The 16,526-nt window shown below is 49.0% G+C and overlaps 1 protein-coding gene across 2 annotated transcripts in view; it reads right to left on the minus strand.

Annotated features, from left to right (window-relative positions):
* The window catches only part of HDGFL2 (HDGF like 2), a 32,275-nt gene extending 21,418 nt beyond the window's left edge, over positions 1-10,857 (minus strand). For both annotated transcript variants that reach the window (XM_033136547.1, XM_033136546.1), the window contains exons 1-5: positions 10,697-10,857; positions 4,930-5,006; positions 4,682-4,820; positions 2,599-2,811; positions 1,553-1,672 (exon numbers count right to left, since the gene is read on the minus strand). In XM_033136547.1, the coding sequence (XP_032992438.1) occupies positions 1,553-1,672; positions 2,599-2,811; positions 4,682-4,820; positions 4,930-5,006; positions 10,697-10,768 (621 nt within the window). In that variant the 5' untranslated portion in view covers positions 10,769-10,857. The remainder of the gene's footprint in view (positions 1-1,552; positions 1,673-2,598; positions 2,812-4,681; positions 4,821-4,929; positions 5,007-10,696) is intronic.
* Positions 10,858-16,526: the final 5,669 nt, after the last annotated feature.

Here is a 16,526-nt window from a genome sequence, read left to right on the forward strand (position 1 = left end):
GCAAAAGCATAGAAAAGCTATGGAAAGTTCCATCAGCCGCAGCACCCTAGAAATCTCGGATTGCTTTGTAAGTACGTTTTCGGCTTTTAATAACTGCAAAGATACAGCTAGGAGTTAGTGGGAGGTGGCTGGCAAAAGCTCGGTAGCCAAGTTCAAGCTGGTACATCATTTATTACGTTATTATTTGTTGAATTTATATATTGCCCTTCATCCGAGGATCAGAATTTAAAAACACAGAAATACACAACATAGCAAGAAACAAAACGGTACCCCGCTCCCCAATACACACAGTTTAAAAGGCCGCAAATTGTTTAACTAGCCAAAGGCCTGGTTGAAGAGGTCATCATCTCTGAACCGATTCAATAAACTGGTTCTGTGAGGAAGCCCTTTTCCTCTGTTCAGTGCTATTTTTCTAGAAAAAGGGTGCCAGAACTCGTCCTGAACGCCTCTCCCTTTTTCTCTTATAATGGCGATGGCGCCCACCTGAGAGGTGCCAGAGCTGCGTTCCGGCTTGGAAAAAAGCGCTGCCTCCATTCGTCCTAAACCAACTGCACTGGGTGACAACAATGCATGGCGTCATATGGAAACAGGGGCTTGGGTTGGGGAGGAAAGGCCTTCATTTGCAAAAAACAAAAATCTATACCACCAACAAAAATACCACAGAACAGTCGTACCTTGGTTTTCAAACACCTTAATTCTAAAAACGTTTTGGCTCCCGAACGCCGCACACCTGACAGTGAGTGTTTATATAATTTATAAAACTAATCATTATTTGGCCAAAAAAGAGACAAAATAATGGACAAGGCTAACTTAATTTTAATGGGTCTACTCTGAGTAGGATTTAGTTGGATACAGCCATAGGTTCATTATACAGGTGAAACTTGAAAAATTAGAATATTGTGGAAAAGTCCATTTATGTAAGCAAATGTTTTCATTAGCTACTGGAGTTTAATATATGAGATAGACTCATGACACGCAAAGCGAGATATGTCAAGCCTTTGCTTGTTATAATTGTGATGATTATGGCGCACAGTTGATGAAAACCCCCAAAGTTGAGATTGTTAATTTGGGGTTCTCATCAGCTGTATGCCATATTCTTTACAATTATAACAAATAAAGGCTTGACATATCTCGCTTTGCATGTCATGAGTCTATCCCATATATTAGTTTCACCTTTTAAGTTGAATTACTAAAAGAAATGAACCTCTCCACGATATTCTAATTTTTCAAGTTTCACCTGTATATCTAGGCCTCTATTGAAGACACTGACCCAGTCGCCTATGGAACAACTGCATATCTGAATAAATTGCTTTATTCCTGAAATCGCTTTGGTTGCTTTTATGTGTACACAGCTTTAAAGTTATGAAGCCTTCTATAAATCTGTTAACGAGCATCTCTCCCAAGGATCACAGTGACTGGGCTGTACAAAAGGTAAATAAACCTGCCCCCAAGTTGTCCAGGGCTTTGTGTGCCAATAACAGGATCCGCCAGACTCCCCCCATCAAAACCACAATCGCCACCTGCCCCCCACCCCAGATCAGTCGAAACTCACCTGGTCGCTGTACTTCTCAGACTCAGAGGAGCTTTCGGAGTTTTCCTCCTCCTCCGACGGCGATGGAGTGGCCTGGTCGAGGTCACTGGATGATTTCCGCGGCCGTTTCGCCACTGGCATCTGAAACAGGGGAAAGAGCAAAGGACGGGGATGACTCGCTGGGCCAATTTTTCTATTCTTGGCTGCACCAACAGAAGCATAGTGTCCAGCTCAAGGGGAGTACAGTCGTACCACAGAAGTCGAATGGAATCCATTCCGGAAGTCCATTCGACTTCCAAATGTTCGGAAACGAAGGTGCAACTTCCTGCCGCCAATCGGAAGCTGCGCCGCACCTTCGGGTTGCAAAGAACATTTGCAAACCAGAACACTCACTTCCAGGTTTGCAGAGTTCGGGAGGCAAAACGTTCGACTCGCAAGGCGTTCGGGGTCCAAGGGATGACTGTAATAGTATTCTGCCTTGGTCAAATCCCCACTTGGGAGTCCTGGGAAACGGCTGTTGCCTCTTGCTTGGGCTTCCCAGAGGCATCTGTTTAGCCCAGGGGTTGTCAACCTGCTCCCTACCACCCACTAGTGGGCGTTTCAGGACTCTAGGTGGGCGGTAGGGGGTTCTATGGCACAAGCTGAATCCTTCCGCCGAGCACTGGTGGGCGGTAAGGAAATTTTACCATCAGGAAAGATGCATTAGTGGGAGGTAGGTATAAAAAGGTTGACTACCCCTAATTACCCACTGTGGGAAAGACAGGCCAGAGGTGGGGAATCTGTGGCCCTGCAGATGTTGCCAGATTGCAACTCCCATCACCCTTGACTACTGGCTATGCTAGCCAGGGATTGTGGGAGTTGGGGTCCAACAACATCTGGAGGGCAGCCATGGGTCTCAAGCTACCCCTGAAACAGGCCTTTCGTCTGTTTAAACAGGCCTCTCCTTATATTAAGCAGAGATGTTGCGTTGCCCAAACTGGCCACTTTAGACAGGGAGCCCACAGTGGGAAACCAGGGCTGGGGGTGGGGGGGTGGAAGCACTTCCGCTCCCCAGCGGCTACACTCACTTTCATGGCTAACGGCTTCCGCTTCAGACCACTGTGATCGCTTCCCCTGTCCGACTCGTCGTCGCTCTGCACTTTCTCCACGGTCACTCCCGCAGCGCCGACTGCTGCCATCGGGGCAGATCCCTCCTCCTCCACGATGTCGCTTCCGCCTCCTCCGCCTCCGCCAACTATGGGGTCAATGTCAGGGACTTCACTATCGGAGGAGCTTATTGGCTGGTGGGGGAGGGAAAGGGAAGACAGGCAAATCGTCAGATGTTTTTCCTAAAAACCTTTGTTAAATCCCCATGCACAATTCTGCAAAGAAAGAAACAGAGGGGGTCCGGAGCTGAGAGCAGAGGCCTATCCATAGTGTTGGGCTTGGGCTGGGGAGACTCAGGTTCACCTCCTCACTCAGCCATGAACCTTGGGGCCAGTCACTGTTCCCCAGGCTAACCTTCCTCACCTCCACCTCTTAATCCAAGGGTCAGCAAACTTTTTCAGCAGGGGGCCAGTCCACTGTCCCTCAGACATTGTGGGGGGCCAGACTATTTGGGGGGGGGGGAATGAACGAATTCCTATGCTACACAAATAACCCAGAGATGCATTTTAAATAAAAGGACACGTTCTACTCATGTAAAAACACACTGATTCTCGGACAGTCCGCAGGCCAGATTTAGAAGGAGTTGTTATTATTATAAATTTCATTTCTATATGGCATAATCTTTTTAGGAAAGTTGCTGATATTACACCTATTTTGAAAGTATCACATTGCCTACCTATTTGCTCCTGAGCTCAATTTAAAGTGCTGGGAAAAAGGTAAAAGGTAAAGGACCCCTGAGCGGTTAAATCCAGTCAAAGGCGACTCTCGGGTTGTGGCGCTCATCTCGCTTTCAGGCCGAGGGAGGCGGCGTTTGCCCACAGACAGCTTTCCGAGTCATGTGGCCAGCAGGACTAAACCGCTTCTGGCGCAACAGAACACTGTGACAGAAGCCAGAGCGCACGGAAACGCCGTTTACCTGGCACATTTATCTATTTGCACTGGTGTGCTTTTGAACTGCTATTTTGGCAGGAGCTGGGACAGAGCAACGGGAGCTCACCCCGTCATGGGGATTCGAACCGCCAACCTTCTGATCAGCAAGCCCCAAAAAGCTCAGTGCTTTAGACCACAGCACCTGTGTCCCTTACAAAGTCCTGGTACTTACTTTTTAATGCCCTAAACAGCTTGGACCCAAAATACCCGAGGGAGTCCCTCCATCTTTTTAAACCACAGTGTTAATTGGCTTCTCAGTGCCAGGATGTCTGTGTTACCAATGACAAACGCTTCCTTGGTGGCTGGCCATTGTGTCACCATTCGCATTTTCTGCATTTCATTTCCTTCCAACCTTGCTGCGTACAGTCCGTCTCACCCGCCCCCTTCAAAAAAACAACCCATATATGCATCATGAATCTGGTGGACTGTAGACCATGAAAGCTTGTGCCACTATCAATTTGTATGTCTTTTAAAACAAAAATTTAAAAAGTCCTTCCAGTAGCACCTTAGAGACCAACTAAGTTTGTTCTTGGTATGAGCTTTCATCTGCATGCACACTTCTTCAGATACAGTGGTGCCTCGCAAGACGAAATTAATTTGTTCTGCGAGTGCTGTTGTATAGCGAAAATTTTGTCTTGCGAAGCACCAACGGGGGAAGAGCAGTTTGACACACACAAAAAAAAAATTTAATCGGCAATTTTTTCGTCTTGCGAGGCAAGCCCATAGGAAAATTTGTCTTGCGAGGCAGCCTTCCGCTAGCGAATGCCTTTCGTCTAGCGAGTTTTTCGTCTAGCGAGGCATTCGTCTAGCGGGGCACCACTGTACATGTCTTTTAACATGTTTGAAGGCTTTTGCTTTGGATGCAGACGACCGACATGGCCATACTTGGGTGCAGAATTATTTGTGTCAGGGGTTGGGAATGTCTGGCCCTCTAGACAGCAGGACCAACAGATGGGAGTTGCAGCCCCACGTTTGGAGGGTCAGAGGTTCCCCACCCCAATGTATGTTGCCCTGAGGCGGGGATACAAAGCCTACTATTGTAGCTCCAGCAGGGCCGTCCTTAACGCCGCTTACCGGAGGCGCACTGTAACTGGCATGAGGGTTGTTCTGGATCTCCCACAATCCTTCGTTGAAGCCTTTCCGTTTGTTGGGCTTCCCATATTTGTCCTTGTATTTCTCGTAAGGGAAGAGGTCCTTGGGTCCCAAGAAGGCCCTGGGGCGCAGAAGGAAAGCAAAGGTTAGGGAACGAAGCAGGACGGCATCGAGCAAAGAAAACACAGGAAAGCCGCGCCTTCCCCCCAGCTCCTGAGACCGGAACTTACGTCTCGTGGGTGCCGAAGAAGAAAATGGGATATTTATTGGGTGGGGGCTTCACTGCGCCATCGATGATATCGTCGATCTGAAAAGAAGAGCAAGTCAAATGGGATCAGCATGGCGGCTTGAGTGATTGTTGCAGAGAACCACCTTGGTATGGTGGTTAAAGCGGGGCTGGCCAATGTGCAGTCCAGATGTTGTTGGACTACAACTCCCATCATCGCCATCCATTGGCCAGTGGGAGGTTTAGTCCCACAACATCTGCTATGCTTGGGTTAAGAGCACAGAAAAAGCATTTTGGTTCCTGAAATTCATTCTGATTGTGCAGATAAAATATAACTGACAGAATTCTACAGGACAGTAGTGTGTGAAAACAGTCAAGAAAACAGGCATGCTCTTAAGCAATTATGTGGGCTTCTACAGGTGAAACTCGAAAAATTAGAATATTGTGGAAAAGTCCATTTATGTAAGCAATTGTTTTCATTAGCTACTGGAGTTTAATATATGAGATAGACTCATGACACGCAAAGTGAGATATGTCAAGCCTTTGCTTGTTATAATTGTGATGATTATGGCGTACAGCTGATGAAAACCCCAAAGTTGAGATTGTTAATTTGGGGTTCTCATCAGCTGTACGCCATAATCATCACAATTCTAACAAATAAAGGCTTGACATATCTCGCTTTGCATGTCATGAGTCTATCTCATATATTAGTTTCACCTTTCAAGTTGAATTACTGAAAGAAAGGAACCTTTCCACGGTATTCTAATTTTTCGAGTTTCACCTGTACAATTGCCCCTTTCAACTGCAGGTTCTCAGGCTTCCTTCAACAAATCCTGTCCTTTTAGGATCAGTTGAAGTGACAAGGAGGAAGAAGCAAGGTCCTTTGGATCCGTCACCGTCTCTCGTTAAATATTCATCATTATATCCACTCCCAACAGAATTACTCCACAAGAATAATAGTTGATGATGACATCAATTTGTACCATGTGTACCTGAGTAAGTTCAAAGCAACGGAACCAGTAATTAAATCGCTTTAAGTAAACGTCTGAATCAGAACTGAACAGGATGAGAGAGAAGAAATACCGTTACACCTTTTGGTGCAGTTCACCGTTAGGGCTAGATCTCAGCTTTGCCAGTTTCAAAATGAAATTGAATTGCACACTTCAAGGAAAGAGTTTGCTGCTGCTGCAGTACTTTGCAAGTAAGCTGGTTCACAGCAGAAGATTGTGCTCTTTTGCTGAAGCGCACCCAGGTGTCTTATAATATAATAATAATAATATTTATTATTTGTACCCCGCACATCTGGCTGGATTTCCCCAGCCACTCTGGGCGGCTTCCAACAAAATTCAGATACAAAAATATTACACATTAAAAACTTCCCTGAAAAGGGCTGCCTTCAGGTATTTTCTGAATGTCAGGTTGTTATTTATCTCCTTGACCTGTGATGGGAGGGCGTTCCACAGGGCGGGCGCCACTACCGAGAAGGCCCTCTGCCTGGTTCCCTGTAGCTTTGCTTCTCGCAGTGAGGGAACCGCCAGAAGGCCCTCGGCGCTGGATCTCAGTGTCCGGGCTGAATGATGGGGGTGGAGACGCTCCTTCAGGTATACAGGACCGAGGTCGTCTTCACTTGGTCGCAAGTGGCCGACAGCCACGTGCAAAATGCACCTGGTGAGTTTCGATCGCTGGGTGCAGCAGGTGTGACCGTCAGCCAAGCCCTCCCCCCTTTGCAAGATGCAAAGAACAACATGATGCTGTAACACCCCAAGTGCTGAGCGTCTCTTCTCATGTTTGGCTTGGTGAGCGAAACCTTAAATATGTGGGCTGCTTTCCCCTCCCACTCTGACGGCAAGATCTCTGAGAGCCAGAAAGCAGGTTTAGGGTGCGATCTCCGTGTACTTTTCATAGTGTCCCAAGTCTAAACCCCACAGCTGCTAGAAAGGAGCTAGGATATATAGGCAAAGGATCTTGTCTGTCGCAAGGTGCCTAGAACGCTTTCAAGGTTCTGAGACAAGACTCCAGGAGCACATGGAAGCAGAGAAGCAGGATCCTTGCATGGATATATGTTGCATGGCAAACTGAAACCCAAAGCAATGCCCAGTGGCAGGGTCACCTGTGGGGAAGCTGCCTTGTTGATACGTCAAACTGCACACCCCCAGTATTGTTGGTTTGTCAAAGGGCCTTGGGAATCATAGTGTTGGAAGGGATCCCAAGGGTCAACCCACTGCAATGCAGGAATCTCATGCCTCCTGCTATGGAATCCTTTTAACAGAAGAAGAAGAAGAAGAAGAAGAGTTTGGATTTGATATCCCGCTTTTCACTACCCGAAGGAGTCTCAAAGCGGCAAACATTCTCCTTTCCCTTCCTCTGCGAGGTGAGTGGGGCTGAGAGACTTCAAAGAAGTGTGACTAGCCCAAGGTCACCCAGCAGCTGCATGTGGAGGAGTGGAGACGCGAACCCGGTTCACCAGATTACAAGTCCACCGCTCTTAACCACCACACCACACTGGACACAGGAGAGGGTGGGGATTGAACCCGGCACTTTCCGAGTGGGAAGCCAGGGCTCTATCCGCTCAGCAACACAGCTTCTCCCAGACCTTCTTTTGAAGCAAAGGGCAGGAAGATAAAACACCCGGTCCAACAACAGTGTCATCCCTGGACATGCTCAAACGATGCCTGATCACGTTCTCTTCTCCCTCCATCTTGGTACGGGAGGACCAAAAGAAACAGGCAGGGGGCCAGCAGTGGCTCAACTAGCCCAGCGTCCTGCCCCCAGTAAGAAGCCAGCAAGCTCAACTGCAGTGTAACAGCCCTCTCCCCTCCTGTGGTTTTCAGCAACTAGCATTCAGAAGTGTGCTGCCTCCAACAGTGAAGGTACAGCAGAGCCATCATTCCCCATGCTACATCTAGGGATGAAGCAGTGTTCGAAATCCCCCTGGTGCCAGCCATGTTTTGCTACTGGCATGAGCCCAACGGCAACCATATGGAGATCTCTGGATGACATCTCCATCTGTTTGGCCCCTGCAGCTTTCTTAAGCAGGTGAGCAAAATACATCATTTATTCCATTTATATCCCACCTTTCCCCCCAACGAGTACATGGTTCATGCCCCTCCTCTGTTAATCCCTACAACAACCCTGTGAGGTAGGTTAAGAAGAAGAAGAAGAAGGGAAGAGTTTGGATTTGATACCCCGCTTTATCGCTACCCGAAGGAGTCTCAAAGCGGCTCACATTCGCCTTCCCCTTCCTCCCCAATAACAAACACTCTGTGAGGTGAGTGGGGCTGAGAGACTTCAGAGAAGTGTGACTAGCCCAAGGTCACCCAGCAGCTGCATGTGGAAGAGCGGGGAAACGAACCCGGTTCACCAGATTACGAGTCTACCACTCTTAACCACTACACCACACTGGCTCTGACTGACTTCAAGGTCACCCAGTGAGCTTCATGACAGAGTGGGGATTTGAGCCCTGATCTCCTGAGGTCCTAGTCCAACACTACCCCCACCCTGGCCTCCTAGAGTCCTTCTGTTACGGGGCAGATCTATACATTAAGTAGGTAAATAAATACGGGGAAAGCAAAGTGTCTCTTAGAGAAGGGTCTGAAATATTTTCCTGGAAGTCTGCACTTCTTTTAGAATCATCGTAGAGTTGGGAAGGGACCAAGGGTCATCTAGTCCAACCCCCTGCAATGCACAGATCTCAGCTAAAACATTCTGGACTGTTTTATTTGACGTTTTAATGTCTTGTAAACAGTTCTGAGATTTTCCCTTTAAAATATAAAGCGGTATAGAAGTGAAATGAATAATAAAAACAATAATTAACTTGAATGGCGCCTGGACATCCCATTGTGGTGAAAGCAACCCAGGTTTTAAGGTGCCATTTAGCGATTGGCTTACATATCTGAGTTTCTGACCCTGAAGAGATTCCACTGGAAGTGCTGGAATCCCAAGGAAGTGCTAGTATGTGAACCCACGGTACAACAGGGGGCAGGGAAGAGAACCCCATTTGGATAGCAAACATACGGGCTGGGCTCTTGCAAAATAAGGCTAGTGTGCTTGGAATGTCAAGCTAGGACCTGAGAGATCGGGGTTCAAATCCTCACTCGGACATTAAGTTCAATCGGTGACCCTGGGCCAGTAAGTCTCTCAGCATAAGCTAACTCACAAAACGACAAAATGAGTGGGCGGGTTGTAAGTGAAACAAATAAATAAAACAATGCATATACACACACATTCATTCACTCACTCAGATGTTATGTGTATCCTTTCCTCCATCCATGGGTAGGCAAACTAAGGCCCGGGGGCCGGATGCGGCCCAATTGCCTTCTAAATCCGGTATGTATGTATGGACTGCATTAAGTCTTTCTAGTCACAAAGTCTTGTAGAGTACAGTGGGTGGTTTCCCCCAATTCCACAGCCTCACCCTCAGCATTATTTATGAGGGAGTAGGCAGGGCCCCCATTGGAGACCCTATATATAGAGCCTCCACAGGGGTCCCGTTTCACCTCATTCCCCACCCCTCCCAAATCAGCGAGTGGGAGCAAACTTAACGATTCCATTAACTATTAATATCCCGGGGTCTTAAGAGTAGGCAGTGGCGCCACCTTGGCGAAGGCTAAGCAGATCCAGATCTGGTCAGCACCCGGTCGGCCGCCTAAGGAAAACACCTGGGGTTCCAAGATGGAATAGGGTATAAATATAACTAAATCAAATTTAAGTGTTACGCACACATGCCCAACACAATCCCTCCAACTCCCTCCTCGGACTTAAGAGGAGCATTCAGTGACAGGCTTCCTGACCCAAACCCCTCTGCGCCAAAAACTTGAGGGCGAATCTCTCCTCAGCATTGCAAAGGCCTCACCTGTGTGCACCCAAACCTGTTTCTTTGAACTCCATGCATACATCACGTATGTTACCCACATAGCTTCTGTGGGCCCAAATTGGAGCCCCCCCCCCAAATCTGTACAAACAAGCAAATGCACGTTCGTGCATGCACAATCACATGCATTATTATTATTATTATTAAAATTTGTATACCGCTGTAGCTTCTGTAGGCCCAATCTCCCCCTTGCTGGATGGGGGGCCTATCCCTCCCCCCTCCTCGCTCCAAAAAAAAAAAAAAATCTGTACAAGCAAGCAAACATACGATCATGCATGCATAATCACATGAATTATTATTATTAAAATTTGTATACTGCCCTGTCTACCCGGTTCACAGGATTGGAAACCACAATGCAAAAATAAAAATAATAAAACCCACAAAACTGCACATGCATTTTAGAGACACATCTGGGGCCAGGCTCCACCGCACACACACACACATACACCCCTGAGTCTCATGGTGGGGGGGGGGGTTGCAATGCCAGTAGGACCCCTTCCTCTCTCCTTTGCCTACCCCCCTCCTCCACCCCAGCCTTATTCTAGTGGGTGGAGGAAGAGGCCTAACCTCTCTCTCTCTATCACACACACACACACAAAAATAGCGATAACACACACAAAAAAAGGCCGGTGACCCATGAAAGGGGGGCGGGCTGCTTCCAGGCTTCTCAATGTGCTGCCTCCGCCTCCGCCGCTAGAGGGCGCCGTAGAACAGCCCCTAAGGCGCAGCCTCAGAAGCAACAGAGGAAAAGCGGGGGGGAGGGGGGGAGAGAGACACCAGTCCCTCCCCCCCCTCATGGCGGTTGCTAAGCGACGAGGAGCCCCCCCTCCCCCCTCAATATCTATATTTCGCCCACCGCTCTCCTCACGCCATATATAGAGATATGAAATCTCTCTCTCACCCTGGCCGGCCAGTGCGGGTATCCCTTCATCTTGGCGAAGACGAGGTCTCCGGCCTTGAAGCCGTGCGGCATCTCGGCGGCTGGCTGGCTGGCTGGCTGGCTGCTGGCGAGCAGGCCCCAGCCAGGCCTCAGGCTTCGCCAGGCAACCGGGAGCGGGGGTGGGCGTGGCCGCCGGGCCTCTTGAAGGGGAGGGAGGGAAGGAGGAATAAAAAAAAGCAGCTTGCGAAGGAGCCAATTGGTAGGCGCCGCCTGCCGCTCCTCAGCCGCCCTCCTCGCTCATTGGCCGGCTGGCGCGCGCGCCTCCCGCCCAACCGGAGGTGGGCCTCCCTCCAGGGAGGCGGGATCTGTTGGGGCAGGCTGGGTAAAAAAAAAAAAAGGGGGGAGCGGGAATGGGAAAAGGGGCGGGGCTTAACAAAGGAGAGGGGGGAGAGGCGGGGCTGAGGGAAGAAAGCCGTTGGGAATCGCGGAAAGGGCACCCCTGGAGGTCATCTAGTCTGACCCCCCCCACAGACACACTTAGAATCATAGAATCCTAGAGTTGGAAGAGACCCCAAGGGCCATCCAGTCCAACCCCCTGCCAAGCAGGAAACACCATCAAAGCATTCCTGACAGGTGGCTGTCAAGCCTCCGCTTAAAGACCTCCAAAGAAGGAGACTCCACCACACTCCTTGGCAGCAAATCCCACTGTCCAACAGCTCTCACTGTCAGGAAGTTCTTCCTAAGGTTTAGGTGGAATCTTCTTTCTTGTAGTTTGAATCCATTGCCCCGTGTCCGCTTCTCTGCAGCAGCAGAAAACAACCTTTCTCCCTCCTCTATATGACGCCCTTTGATATATTTGAACATGGCTATCATATCACCCCTTCACCTTCTCTTCTCCAGGCTAAACATACCCAGCTCCCTAAGCCGTTCCTCATAAGGCATCGTTTCCAGGCCTTGGACTATTTTGGTTGCCCTCCTCTGGACACGCTCCAGCTTGTCAGTATCCTTCTTGAACTGTGGTGCCCAGAACTGGACACAGTATTCCAGCTGAGGTCTGACCAGACACAGTGGTGGGTGAGGATCTGAACCCAGGTCTTTGTCGGGCACCCCATAACCGCTGAACCACCACCTGTGCTTAACATTGCTTATTCCTAAGGTTGTTTCCCCAACCCCACCCCAAACATCTGCACATGGTCTAAAGCAGTCTGGTCTTGCATTGGGCGTTATGCCAAGATTTCTTCTCAGTCCTAAGAAAGGGTCCCTCTCTGTGCTGGTATTGGTATTTATGCTCATAGAAAGGGGAAAGTTCTTCCAAGGAATATTATTATTATTATTATTATTATTATTATTAATGAAGGAACTGAAGATGACTCCCATGGTTCTCCCTCTCCCATCTTGCCGACATGACATGGCTAGACCAGGGGTTGGCAAGGTTTCCCTCCCCCGGGCATTGTTCACTACAGCAGAGATCTTTTCCCGCGATTTCCCGCGCCTACGTAGGCGCAGACACTATTGCGCCTGTGCAAACACGATTTCCGGCACCGCGGAAGCGAGTCCCCGCTCCGGGCTGCGCCGGTTTAGCGCAGTGCGTGGCGGGGACTTGCTGAGCGGGAGGCACGGTTCGGGGGCGGCTCGTGGGCCGGTTAAATGACCCCTGTGGGCCGCTTGTGGCCCACGGGCCTTAGGTTGCCGACCCCTGGGCTAGACGAACACAGGAAGAGAGTGTGATTGAGTCAAATGCACCCGATCTATGCCCAACACTCTATATAGCCTGGTTACAGGTAGGTAGCCGTGTTGGTCTGCCATAGTCAAAACAAAATAAGAAATAAAAAAATTCCTTCCAGTAGCACCTTAGTCTCTAAGGTGCTTGTTGTAGTTGTTGTTCAGTCGTGTCCGACTCTTCGTGACCCCCTGGACCAGAGCACGCCTATCCTTCACTGCCTCTTGCAGTTTGGCCAAACTCATGTTAGTAGCTTCGAGAACACTGTCCAACCATCTCATCCTCTGTCGTCCCCTTCTCCTTGTGCCCTCCATCTTTCCCAACATTAGGGTCTTTTCCAGGGAGTCTTCTCTTCTCATGAGGTGGCCAAAGTACTGGAGCCTCAACTTCAGGATCTGTCCTTCTAGTGAGCACTCAGGGCTGATTTCCTTCAGAATGGATAGGTTTGATCTTCTTGCAGTCCATGGGACTCTCAAGAGTCTCCTCCAGCACCAGAATTCAAAAGCATCAATTCTTTGGTGATCAGCCTTCTTTATGGTCCAGCTCTCACTTCCGTACATTACCACTGGGAAAACCATAGCGTTAACTATACGGACCTTTGTCGGCAAGGTGATGTCTCTGCTTTTTAAGATGCTGTCTAGGTTTGTCATTGCTTTCCTCCCAAGAAGCAGGCGTCTTTTAATTTTGTGACTGCTGTCACCATCTGCAGTGATCATGGAACCCAAGAAAACAAAATCTCTCACTGCCTCCATTTCTTCCCCTTCTATTTGCCAGGAGGTGATGGGACCAGTGGCCATGATCTTAGTTTTTTTGATGTTGAGCTTCAGACCATATTTTGCACTCTCCTCTTTCACCCTCATTAAAAGGTTCTTTAATTCCTCCTCACTTTCTGCCATCAAGGTTGTGTCATCAGCATATCTGACTCAGGTTGTTGATATTTTTTCTGGCAATCTTAATTCCGGTTTGGGGTTCATCCAGTCCAGCCTTTCGCATGATGAATTCTGCATATAAGTTAAATAAGCAGGGAGACAAGGTGCTACTGGAAGGAATTTTTTATTTTACTCTATAGCCTAGGTACAGCAAATACACCCCACCAAACTTCGTGCTCAAAGGGTGCGTGAGAGTGCTATGCAAAGTGTGTGTGTCAAAGAGGAAGCAGGAAAGGCTTTGCATATCTTTTTTTAAAGCACCAGATCTTCTTTCTTTTTTAAAATATCAGCTCTCCCGTTTGCAAAAGCAGCTACTTTAACGGTGCTGCCTGGAGCTACGAAGTTGGCACCGCGTCCCTAATTGGCACCTGCAATCAGGCCCCAACCTGTGTTTTGCCCATGGCTCCGAACTCTCAAGTGGAAAGGCGTCTTCACTTTTTCACTGGGGAAATAAAAGCAATTAAGTGTGCCTTAGGAGGAGGAGGAGGACTAGACATGCAGCATCAAACCTGCACGGGCAAGGCCCCTCGTTTGCATTACAAATGCCTCTCTTCCAGATTTATCGTTTTTTTTTTCAACCAGGTCATGTGATCTAAACAAAGCTGTCAAGTTTCGGATTTGAAAATAAGGGATCAGCACTCACACCTGTCCTGGGGACAGTCTACGGTTCTCGGGGACAGTCCACGCCGTGGTAATCCCCCCAGGCTACAAATTAATTTACACCAGGAAAGAGCTCCCAGGAAAGAGAAATCAGGGCAGAGAAAAGAAAGCACTTATTCACGCAGCACACGGTTAACCTCTGGAACTCCTTGCCACAGGGAGCAGCGATGGCCACCAACTTGGATGGGTTTAAAAAGGATTAGGCAAATTCATGCAGGAGGAGAGGACCACTGATGGCTTCTGGCCAGGATGGCTCTGCTTTGCCTCCAGTTAGGGGCAGCAATACTTAATCTGAGCACCTGTTGCCGAGAAACATTCGTCTGTTTTATCTTCTTCTTCTTTATATATCTGTCTGTCTGTTTGTTTGTTATTAGGTATTTATATTCCACCTTTTTCTCCAAGGAGCTCCCTGGTCCTAGTCCTCATTTAATCCCCACAACAGTCCTGTGAGGTAGGCAGGCAGGCAGGCAGGGCTGAGAAAGGCAGGGACCCAAGGAGTCCCCGGACTCCAACTCTCCTTCCCGGAAATAAGGGAAATTTAAGGGATATCAACAATAAGGGATAGCAGCGGGAAACGGCTTGGAAGAAGGGAGTTTCCCACCCAAAAAGGGAGACTTGACAGCTATGGATCTAAAAAAAAAAACACCCACGGGTATTTGCAAATATATAGAGCAAATAAGACTGTCCTGGCTTTGGAGATGTTTTGCTAGGACTAATTACTGAGTAGGTTTGTGCTACGAGTCTGGGATCAGGTTTCCTTCTTCGGGGTGTGACACTGCACCACATATTACAAGCACATGGCTCCCCCCCCCCCAAAAAAAACCCATCTTGGGAACTGTTGTTGGCATCCATGGAGAGTGTTTGAGGACCGGGATATTTGCATACTCTATTCCAAACTTAAAAATGGAAAGTGGAATGCGGGTGGTCAACGAAAGAGGTTCAAAGACTCTCTCAAGGCAAATCTAAAATAATGTAGTATAAACACCGACAACTGGGAAACACTGGCCTGAGAGCGCTCCAGCTGGAGAACAGCCTTTACCAAAGGTGTCATGGACTTTCTTCGTAGACACTCGAACTCAGGACGCAAGGGAGAAACGTGCTAAGAGGAAGGCACGCTTGGCAAACCTTCACCGTGATCAACACCCGCCAGGGAACCAATGTCCCCACTGTGGAAGGACGTGTGGATCCAGAATTGGTTTCCACAGTCACTTATGGACTCATTGTTAAAACCGTGTTTATGGAAGACAATCTTACTCGGCTACGAGGGATTGCCAAAGAGGAAGCAGCAGCTTCCAATAAGGATCCGACTTACTAGCTGCTTTGCTTCTCAATATTCTCTGGTTGGCCTCCATTATTTCCTCCTACCGATGGAGAACCTACAAAGAACTCTATACGGACTCTTCTTGGGTACCCCATGTTACAGGAATTTCCCCGAACCACCCAGTTCCACAAGGAGGACACTCACACACTCACACACACTTGAATGAAAATATTTATTTCTCTATAGTGTTTCTGTTATAAATTCATATAAAATTAACCGTATATCAGATCTAAACCGTTCCACTGTTGTTCTGCGCTATCGAGGAGGGGGGGAGGCCTGGTGTGCTCACAGGGCAGCCATAATCATAGCTGTCAACTTTTCCCTTTTCTTGCGAGGAATCCTATTCGGAATAAGGGAATTTCCCTAAAAAAAAGGGAAAAGTTGACAGCTATGGCCATAATCTCCCAGGTGTACCAGCACGCAGGACCGGTGCTAGGAACCACCTTCTGGCGCCCCCCGCCCCCTGCCAAAGCCTGCTTTAGCGGGAGGTAGGGGTGGTGGAGAGGCCAAAATGGAGGGGGCGCTGGCCAGGCTTGGGCGGGGGGTGGTGTAGGGGGCAAGCAGCACCTCTCCGCTACAGCGGAGAAGCTGCTGCTAGCCCGTCCCCACCCAAGCCTGGCCAGCGCCCCCTCCATTTTGGCGCCCTAGGCAATTGCCTAGTTTGCCTAAATGGACGCGCCGGCCCTGCCAGCACATCCATAGCGGAGCCCTGCCAGAGGATGTGCCCACTCAAAACTGCCAGACGATGGGTCATTTCCCTCACAAAGGACCCACCACCTGAAAATGGATTGAGCCCAGGCTAGAACAAAGGTAAAGGTACAGGGACCCCTGACCATTAGGTCCAGTCGCGGACAACTCTGGGGTTGCGGGGCTCATCTCGCTTTACTGGCCGAGGGAGCCGGCGTACAGCTTCCGGGTCACGTGGCCAGCGTGACTAAGCTGCTTCTGGCGAACCAGAGCAGCGCACGGAAACGCTGTTTACCTTCCCGCCGGAGTGGTACCTATTTATCTACTTGCACTTTGACGTGCTTTCGAACTGCTAGGTTGGCAGGAGCTGGGACCGAGCAACGGGAGCTCACCCCGTCACTGCAGGGATTTGAACCTGCCAACCTTCTGATCGGCAAGGCCTAGGCACTGTGGTTTCACCCACAGCGCCACCCCACAGGACAGTCATTAGCCCTACCTGGCCAATGCAGTAACTTCGGAATGCTTTTTTGTTTT

This window comes from Lacerta agilis, chromosome 18, assembly GCF_009819535.1.
Source record: "Lacerta agilis isolate rLacAgi1 chromosome 18, rLacAgi1.pri, whole genome shotgun sequence".
In the NCBI taxonomy this organism is placed as follows: domain Eukaryota; kingdom Metazoa; phylum Chordata; class Lepidosauria; order Squamata; family Lacertidae; genus Lacerta; species Lacerta agilis.